This window comes from Trichosurus vulpecula, chromosome 2 (genome assembly GCF_011100635.1).
Source record: "Trichosurus vulpecula isolate mTriVul1 chromosome 2, mTriVul1.pri, whole genome shotgun sequence".
Lineage (NCBI taxonomy): Eukaryota > Metazoa > Chordata > Mammalia > Diprotodontia > Phalangeridae > Trichosurus > Trichosurus vulpecula.
Genome location: NC_050574.1, coordinates 103,173,783 through 103,184,201, shown reverse-complemented (window position 1 = coordinate 103,184,201; position 10,419 = coordinate 103,173,783). Strand labels below are relative to the sequence as shown.

The 10,419-nt window shown below is 41.9% G+C and overlaps 1 protein-coding gene across 1 annotated transcript; it reads right to left on the bottom strand.

Moving 5' to 3' along the window:
* Positions 1-217: 217 nt before the first annotated feature.
* Positions 218-9,863, bottom strand: LOC118836704 (tripartite motif-containing protein 64-like). The gene is made up of 7 exons (XM_036743914.1): positions 9,826-9,863; positions 7,344-7,698; positions 6,946-7,053; positions 3,705-4,004; positions 2,649-2,671; positions 1,946-2,121; positions 218-453 (listed from the first exon to the last, which is right to left on the bottom strand). Exons 1-7 carry the CDS (start codon positions 9,861-9,863, stop codon positions 218-220), a joined length of 1,236 nt encoding a protein of 411 aa, XP_036599809.1.
* Positions 9,864-10,419: the final 556 nt, after the last annotated feature.

Sequence of the window (10,419 nt, the reverse complement as noted above, 5' to 3'; positions counted from 1 at the left end):
ATCTATATATGCAAGATTAAAGAACTCTTTCTCTAGGTTTGTCATTCCATGAATGACCACATATGAATGGGATAAACATGAGTATTTGACAAGATGAAAAGATTATGAGATAAAATATTTTCAGAACCATTCACAAATCCTCCAACCTGTGTTCACTGGCATTTTCATATACTGCTTTTCTAATTGAGGCAAAGAGGATTGGAAGATGATTTATCCTTCAAAACTTGTCAGTCCACAAAATAGTGATGCTTCTTGTCCATTCTCCTTCTTCAAGAATTCCATCTGGAGGTGAAGTCTTCAGTAAGAATTCTCTCGCTCTAACGGAGTCACCTTGAAGATTGCCACTAGTGTAAACAGCATATGTCTTTCCTGAGGAGTCTGGTAGAAAAGTGATAGCGCTCCTTTTTTCTTCAGAAAAGTTGTAGGAATTACAGGTCTCTGACAGTCCAGAGGCTATGGAGAAGAAAAAAGTATTAGTCCAAAACAATAGAATTATAAGGTCTTGAGTGCCAAAGAGGCCTTCTATAGGCTGTATACTGATTTCTCCTTGGCCTGAAGAAAATCTCAGGTGACCACAGGAAGAATAGCTTGTGTATACTATACTATACTTATGAAAGGAGACAGTATACTTTTCTAGCTAAGAATCAGACTTTCAGGCATTTCCTTTTTACTCTAAGACACCTCCACATCCTATATTTGCTCACTGGTAAATGACCCCTTCGCTTTTTAGCCAAAAATTACTCTCCTGGGCTTTAAGATAACCTGCCTAGATTCCTCCATCTATCCTGGTTTGGATGGCTAATGAAAAGTCTATTTCTACTTAAATACAAGTTATCGTAGGTCTAAATAACTGGTAATTAATTAAAGGAACAATATAGTCAAGAAATGGTACAGTAGTTACATTTTCCAGCTATCTCAAAGTAATTGGACAAACAAGGTCCCCAGCCTGTAGTTCCCCAAATTCCTTCAACCCATCAGTTAATCTCACAGAGGAGAAAGTTTGCAAGATAATTTTGGCCTAATTTATCTGTCTGTTGACTGGAGCTATGAGTCCTTAATGTACAAGTGAGCACCCCCTACACACATGAAGGCATATAAACATAGATCTTCCTGAGGAATTTCATCGGTTCCTATGGTTTCAATGTCTGAGAATCAAACAAAATCATCTCTTTCCTCTTTGTGCCAAATGTAGAGTGTAGCCTCAGTAGGAAAGGAGCCATTTGGATAACTGTGCTAGTCTCAGGATTCTTAATTTGGATTTCACTTCCAAAAGATATAAGATCATAGATTTGGAAGGGATCTTATAGAATTTAGTAAACAACTTTCTACCCCCAGGCAGTAAGGAGGGAATTTAGCAATAAATGGAAATGAAATTGTAAAAGGGACATAGCAGGTGCCAAGAATAGCACAATTGTTTACACTCCCAACCCAGGGATTTCTTTCCTCTGAAATTACTCTTAATCTTCAGATGCCTGGGCCTTCTTCTTTATCTTGCATATTTCAGGAAGGTGGGACATGATTGACTCCTTAGTAAAATCTTCATTGGCCTGGACCCTAAGAAATCCCTTCTTAGCCTCATTTCCAGTTTTCTTCCAACCTTCTTGAATGAATGAAAAAGCCCTTATTAACCATTTACTCTATGTCAAAGAACCATGCTCAGCTATCCTGTACCCCCAACTCACCACAGAAACAGATCTCTGTTCCTACAGGTCTTACTTCTGCCTCTGAGCAAAAATGCACCCCAGTGAAATTTCAGGATGGCCCCTCATCTGGTTTCTGTTCACACAGTGGGGGCTGGGTTTCAACACTCTACCTTGGCCAGGAACACTATTCTAGTTTCTGAAATAGTCCAATAAAATGGCCCTGTCTACACACTGGGAGGCTTTCACAAGTTAAGGACATAAGGACTTCAGAGTGAATAAAACAGAGATATTCAAGACCACACTTATGACAGGTAGCCTGTGGGCCTCCTGGTACTGCTGAGAAGAAAGCTGAAATAGAGATTCATAGTCAAAAGGCTGACACTTACTATGAAAGAGTTTTAGAAACTCGGCTGCCATGTGGAGATAATAAGTATTCATACGAGGAATGAAAGGTTTCAAATTCATTTCTATGTAAGTCCTACGAAAAAAAGGAAATCAGTTATTATGATACTAAAAGCCAAACTGCCTGCCTCTGTTGTTGATGAGGGCACAGTCTCTGGGAACCCCTTGAACCCTTGAACTCTCCTTGAATCTTCCCACTCAACCTGGCCTTGGCCTGAGGCTATAACCATTAAGCCCAAATGCCTACCTTGCCCAGTCCTCTATTGTCCAGCTGTTTCCCACTCTTAATCCTGTTTCCCATCCTTAATCATTCTTAGATCCAATCTAGCTCAGATTGGTCTGGCCCACTTTCCTTACAGGCTTAGCAAGGGTTAGGATCTCTCGGGGCAGGCCTATTTGGCTAACTCTTAATAAATCTTATCTTTTCCCTTGGCTGAGAAAGCTTGATTCGAATTCTTTCGGCAGGACCCGGTGTGTTGGTACTTTGGGGTGTCGAGCACCTCTCACCGCAAACCCTCATCATTGTGACCAAACACACAAACTCATTCTTCTCCAACCCCATGGCCCCATGACCTAAATTTCTGCAATTATCTAGTTACATACCTTTCAAACATAATGCTCACATCCTATGGGGGAAAAAGAAAGATTAAGGTCAGTGAAATTCATAAATCGATTCCACTGAGACTGTCTGTGAGACACCTAGAAGCGCATAGAATCCCTTTCCCCTCCCTCCCCTTGCCCTTCCCTAGGGACTTTCATTGCTCTTTTCTATTTTTCTTTTTCCTCTGTCTCTCCTCTCTCCCCAGTCCTTTTCTCTCCCTCACTCCCTTACTAAACCCCAACCTCAAAAAATTAGACTTTGACACAACTTTCTAAGATATGAGGAGATGCTTGGGCATTCCCAGTGTTGTGCTAGACAAAAGGGGGTCAAGCAAGAGGTCTCCAGGTCTCCCCATGTATATCTTTGAGTTGATGCTTTGGCAGTCCCAGTGTTGTCTCCTTGTGTGATAAGAACCATTCAGGCATTTTCCATCACAATGAAAAGAGACAAGAGTTACTGAGACTCTTCATAAGGTTGAATCTTCATAAGAATGAATGGGATTCTGCTAGAGTCAGCTCCTTAGGACTCTGAATGCTTCCAGCATTTGAGCTCATAGCACATTGCCTGGCATGGAGTAGGCACTTAATAAACGCTTATTGATTTTTGTGCCTCTCACTACAGCTTTTGCTGCCTGCATAGCTGACTAAGCCAAACTGAAAGGTCAGGATTCTTGCACATGAACTCATTCTACCCAGCATCAGCACACAGAGCCCTTCCCATTGCTCTAGGCCAGATCCTCTAGGCAAACTCACGAGTGACTCCTGTCCTTTTTTCCCCTAGGAAGCACAAGTCACACTCAGCAGAATGCAAGAGTAAGTCACAAAAGAAAATCAGGGAGGGGCAGCTAGGTGACACAGTGGTTAGAACACTGGACCTGGAGTCAGGAAGGCCTCAGTTCACATCTGGCCTCACACACTCACTAACTGTGTTACCCTGGCCAAGTCACTTAATCCCAATTGCCTCAAAAAAAAAAGTCTAGGAAAGGGAAATGAAAGAAGATATCATCGATTTCCTCTCCCCACATACAGCTGGCCCTGAGGAGGATCCACTAATCTCACCTGGAGAAGTTCCACATTCGATTTCTGGCTCTTTTCCTCCAATTCTCTCATTTTGTCTGTTAGAAACCTGCTTTGTCTGGACATCCTGGCCTCCCACTCCTTCTTTTGCTCCATTATGTCATGTTGCTGAACAGCCTCCATCTTCTTCAGCCTCTGGTAGAGCTTGATCAACTTCTCCTTGCCTGTCCCCATTATGAGTTCCTCTACTTCTGCTGTCTCAGTCGTCTCTTTCTTCTTCAGGTATTCCCATATTACTGGAATTTTTTCCAAAAAATTTTTAATGGATATATCTTCACGGTCCTGTAAAGAAGGATGTTATTCCAATGATATACATAAAGGTACTCATGGCCTCACCCCATCCCTGCCTGCTCAGTGTGCTGTAAATTCAAAAGAACATTTGGGTAAGTAGGAGTCAAGAGCCCAGGATTCCAGTCCCAGCCACCTGAGTGACCTTGGAGAAGCTCTCTGGCTTCACTTTTCTGCTCTAAAATCAGCAACAATATATATAGATGTGAATGGGCTCTTCCAGCTCTAACTTAAGACAATCAAACAACCTACTCCAACCTATCTTTCTCTATCTAACCTCTACCTTTCTAGTGCTAAAAGAGCTGTCTTCCACCCAGTCTAATTGAAGCTTTGCTGCCTACCATTGCACTACATTGGAGTCTCACCTCCATTTTTTTTTCCAAACTTGGTTTCTCAATTTCTAAGTAAACCCCTGAAACTCCCAAACTCAGAAAATTTTCCATCATTTCCAACATTCTCTTCTTTGCTTACTTTTCTGCTTCCCAAGTAATTAAGTTTTCTTAAAATCCATGAAATCATCTGAATTTAAACTTGATTATGACTCCTTTTTCAAATCTATTGGCTTTGGGCATATTTTCTACTCAGAACTTGTCCAGCCACACCTGTCTTCAATATCTTGTCATGCTTCCCTCTTTCCTGTTAAGGATAGTTAACACTTCTTTGACAAGAATATGAAGCCCTTCCCAACCTGATGCCAGCCTACATTTGTAGAAGCTGCTTTCATATTCAGGCTATCTCTGTAATCATCCAGTTTCTCTCCCTCTATACCATTGGTCATGTTAATCCCTAATGACTGCATTGTGTGGGACGAATGAAGACCTCTCATAAAAGGGAACAAATTAGATAAATAGAAATAAGTAGGATAGTGAGTCCCATTTCTCTACTTAGATATTTTCCTTTCTGTAAAGCCATTTCTCTACTTAGATGTTTTCCCCTCCACAAGCTTAGCTAGTGGCCATAAGGCCCCCGAGGTTAAGAACAGGACACAGGATGCTCACATCCTGTGTATTTACCTAATGGTGAGAGGCCTGAAAGAAAGAAGGGTTGAGGTGAGTAAGTCAGCAGCCATAAAATTCTCTGAAAGTAAGGATAGGACACTGGATGCTCACCCCCTGTGCATTGACCCCAGGATAAGGGACCCTCAGCTCAGCAGAAAAATGGATGAAAAGCCAGAAAGCCAGGTGCAATGTAGATGTGCAAGACCAGTTAGGTATGAATGATGGGAGACAAGGTGTAAGGGTGCTGGGGATATCCGTCACAGATGTATGGGTGATGGGAAAGGCCACAGATGTGAAGATGAGGTAACCAACAACTGGCTTCTGCCTGTCACAGATAACCAAACTATTTGTTCATTGTTATTGTCATTAAGATAGATTTATCACTTCAGATTAATTGGAGAATGGGATAAGAATAGTGGGAAGGTTATGTCTGTCACCTGCTTGTCAAAAATAACCATACTGTTTGTTCCTTGCCATTGTCCCTGGGTAGATTTATCGTGTCCTGATTGTACCCTCAAAGCTTACATCTGCAAGCTGAGAGGAAGGAGGTTGGGAGGGGGAATTACGGTTAGGGACCTATATAAACACCCCAATTTTCTGTGTCCAGTGCGCTCTGACACTGAGAGACTTTCGGTGTCCGAGTGGCCCTTTCCCGGGATCATAAAAAACTTTCCTTTCTACTTTCGCCTTGAGATGCCTCTGTTTTAATTCTTGGATTCGAAAAATCCATCCCACACAGCATTAACACCACTCTTCAGGAAGACTCCCTGCAGTGGGCAACTCAAGCTTCCTGAACTTCAGAAACCTCAAAGACATTTTATTTGCACTAGTCATCCTATTAGTCTCTGATTATGTATGTCACATCTTTGAACTAGAAGTCAAGTGCCAAGGTCAAGAATATTTCTGGGTTCTACATAGTTATTTGTAGGTTGTGTCTCCCATTAAACTGTGGGATCCATGGGAGGAGGGACTGTTATTTTGCCTTTCCTTGGATCCCCATAAGTTTGTAAAGGGCCTGGAACACCGTAGGAGCTTAATCAATGCTCATCGACTGATTATTAAACATGATAATGGGAGAAAGATAATCCAAACCTTTGTTCTAAGGTCAGCTTTCATACCAGGACATACAGTTTAATTAACAAAGGTCCTCATTTCTCAAAGCTTATTTGCCAAGTAAATCTGGTATCTGGTTAATCACTCTTCCCCTACCCCTCTCACCTCAAGTGCATACTTCTCTGCTTCGGTGGGTGGAAGGGTTCAAGCCTGAGCACCACAAATCAGAAAACTGATGCAACAAAGTAGAGAGGGAAGCCAGCTAAAACAGCCACACATTATTGAATTTCAGCTTAGGAGACATGGGTTTGATTTAAAGTTCCTATACTCACTTGAGACAAGAACCAGGGCAAGTGACACAATGTTTATGAACCTTAAATTTCCTCATCAACTATGGTTAATAATGAGAAGCTTCTTGTACAATCCATCAGACTGAGTGTTCCATGAACAAAACACTCCATTTGTTGGCTCTGGTCTTCTTCTCTGGCCCTATCTCATGCCTGGAATGCTCTCCCTCCTCTGCTTCACTACTGACCTCCAGGACTTCCTTTAAGTCCAACTAAAACCTCATCTTTTCCTGAAAAGCTAACATTCTCAACTCCTCTTAGTTCTCATGCTTTCCCTCTGTTAATTAGTTCCTATTTATCCTCTGTATAGCTTGCTTTGCATATATCTGTTTGCAACATGTCCCCAGTCCTGTCCTCCCCTCACCTCACCCTCCTTAAGTTGTAAACTCCTTGAGGGCAGAGTCCATCTTTTGCTTCTTTCTGGATCCCAGCACTTAGCACAGTGCCTTAGAACATAGTAGGTACTTGATATAGATGTTTCTTGATTGATTAAATACATGCAAAGTATTACTTAAAGAGACAGAATCAGATACTTACAGTCCACACCACAGCCCATGCCAAGGGTCTCTCCTTCTCATGAAATTGAAGTTCCTGAATTTCTTTTATTTGCCAGCCCAAGATTCCCACATCTGTCTGGATCATCTTCTGTAAAAGAAACAGAAATAAATATTATCAGGAGGCCTGAGGCCCATAAAATGTGAAGGGCTTAGAAATTCATGTACTCTTGAAAGGCCAGTCCTACTTGAATGCTCTACAGGGGAGAGTCACAGCAGGAAGAAGAACATCTATCTGACCTCCAGTGGATAATTGGGTACTCAGGCAATAGTTCCAAAGGAAAGATTAAAGTAGGAACAACCAAAATGGCCATGGTGGGGTCACTACAAATGAACACCTCAAGCTACCTAGAGGATTTCCTTGACTCTTGCATGACTCACCCTATAGCCCAGAGCAGCCACTGCAATGGGCCAATGGATGTGATCCTCATGATCCTCTGATTTAGAGCAGGTCAAACAGAGCAGCATGCTGTCACTCTCACAGAACAGCTTCTGGTCTTCCCGGTGCAGCTCACACATGCCTTCTCCTTCAGAGTGCATGGCAATGTCAGCCTGAAGAGTTCTCAGGTGGGAGTATTCCCAGCATGTGGGACAACAGAAAGGCAGAAAGTTATTTTCCTGGAGACAAGACAAGCAAGCTTGATGTCCACAGTCAATGGTGATTGTTTTTGAGACGAAATACCAGCAGACAGAACAAAAATTCTCTTCCTCTTCTTCAATTTCATCTCCAAACATCCTGAGGAGAGACAATGAGAGACAGTGAGGGAGTTTCTTCTATTCCCATTTTGTTTTTTAGCTCAAAACAAATACATTTCATGAAACAGCATAGTAAGCAAAGTCACAACCAATTTTCCCGATAAACTTGGGGCCCCCTCTTCCACAAATGTAGATATCATTCAGAGGAAAAATGGGCACAATTAGGGCATACATCATAAAAACAACATATATATGTATGTATATATGTATAATAAATGTATGTTATAACAATAATAAGAGAGAGAGACAGTGTGTGTGTGTGTGTGTGTGTGAGAGAGAGAGAGAGAGAGAGAGAGAGAGAGAGAGACAAAGAGAGAGAGAGAGAGAGAGAGAGAGAGAAAGAGAAAGAGAGAGAGAGAGTGAGACTGAGAGCACTTTAAGGTACTTTACATAGAGTATCTTGTTTGATGCACACAGAAATATTCCTAGATGGGATGGGGAAAATCGGTCTCAGGTTAAGTTACTCACCCAAAATCAGATAGCTAGTCAGCAATCCATGGCCAACAACCAGCCACCTGTTTTTGTATGCTCCAAGGGCTGTATTTTACTCAGCACTGAGGTAGAATCAGCCATGAGGATGAACTCTGATCTTCCTAATCCCAGGATTTACACTCTGCTCATATCAAATAGTTACCAAAGCACACAAACCCCCTATGAAGGAGGTACTACTATTATCTGCATTATAATTGAGGAAAATTAGAATGAGAGGTTTGGCCACTTGTCCAGGGCAGACATTTAATCTGAAGTAGGATTCCAGCCCAGATCTTCCTAATTCCAAAGCTTGCTCTCTATTATCATAGCACTGAGAGGCCACCTAGCACTTCTCACTGGTATCCGTAGAGCCAGCCAAGATGGACGCTTCTGCCCTGAGTGCAAAGCCCTTTGTCTCTCTCCACTGCAGGAAACAGTTAGTATTGAGGCATTTCACTAGTGTGACTCCATTTGGGATTTTCTTGGCAAGAATACTAGTTTGTCATTAACTTCTCCAGTCCATTTTACACAAGAGGACCTGAAGCTAACAGAGTTTGGACAAGTGACCATCCCAGGGACACAGAGCTGATAAGTGTCTGAAGTCAGATTTGAACTCATGAAGATGAGTCTTCCTGACTTCCAGCCCAGTGCTCTGTCCACTGGGCCATCCATCCAGCTACCCCAGGAAACAGTAAAACTATAAATTGCAGGTCGGTTTCTACTCTTCATTGGTATATGTTAGAGAACTTGTTTCTTCCCCTGGAGCTCCCTCCATAGATGAAGTCTTAAGTCCAAACAACAAACACTGAGTGCATTCAGATTTTTAACAATAATAAGAGATACATTTGCTGGCATTAACTTTTAAAAGTAGAATGTCTGACTCAGCTTTACTATACACTTCCTCACTCTTGCACCCGAAGAGCCCCAACTTCCTGACATAGGTTGGTTGGGTGTGAAGCCCCTAGAGCTTTAAAAAAATATAGATTGACGATCAAACTCTCCAAACTAAGAAGGCTCTTTGCTGTCTCTTTTTGGGTTTATACCTCTCATTTTTATTAACAGGTGCAATCACAAGTATTTATTCTGGATTCACAATGGCTAACACAAAGCAAGCACTTGATAAGTACTCATTGGCTGATCACAAAGCATCAGTGTGTGTGTGTGTGTGTGTGTGTGTGTGTGTGTGTGTGTGTGTGTACAATGAAGTGTTACTAACCATTAATTCTGTGAAATAATATAGTAGCTTACTATTGATTATTCATATTTTGTAGATAGAGAAACTGAAGCTCAGAGAGGTTAACTAGCTTGTCCAAAGTTACACAACTCTATCATATACAGCATTGGCTGTTTTCACTAAACCAGCCTCTCCCTCAATGTTCCACATTCTGAGAACAAACCAAAGTGTGTTTTAAAAGAAATGCCATGGAATTTGGACTCAGAGTGCCTAGGCTCAAATCCTAGCTCCAGAACTTTCTATTTGTGTGACACTGGACACTTAAGTCACTTAAATGTCTTTTGGTCTCACCTCCTCCATAGGTAAAATGAAGTGGTAGACTAGATGATTCCTAAAGTTCCCGGCCAGCTCTAAATCCTTGGTTTTCTCCACCAAGTGAACTTTCCCCAGAAGGAAACTTACCTTTGGTACTGCCTCAGGAATTCAGGTGGGTGGAGCATCTTAGCTCAGAGGAGGAAACACCACCAAAATGACTTGGGGCTTGGCTGTTCTGTTTCCCAGGCACGTCCCCTCTCCAATAAATACTCTCTACTTCAAGAAGCACTAGGCCGAGGCAATTACAGAAGCACAAGCTACTTTTCCAACCAGGAAAGCCCTTTTATATCTTTTCAGCCTCCCCAACCTCTCTTAGCACCTTATTCCAATGAAGGTGTTAACTCCTCACTCAATCAACTACTATTTCTTAAGTGATAACTAAGAGCTGAACTTGGTGTTAAACCTTGTAACATAAATCAAAACAAAAACAGGATTCTGCCCCTCAAGGAGCTCACATTCTAATGAGAGAGACAATCTGAAAATAAATATGGACTTATAATATGTCTGAGGAAAGGGTACTTGAGAGTGAGGGTTGAGCAGGAGAGGAGCTGGCAAAGGCCTTTGGCAAAAGTTGGAATTTGTTTCTAGAAAACAAGAACAAAATTGACTCCAACACATACCTCCTTAGCACCTAGTAAGAGTAAGGCCCTTAGACAACATTTAGAAGCTCTGGGCTTCAAA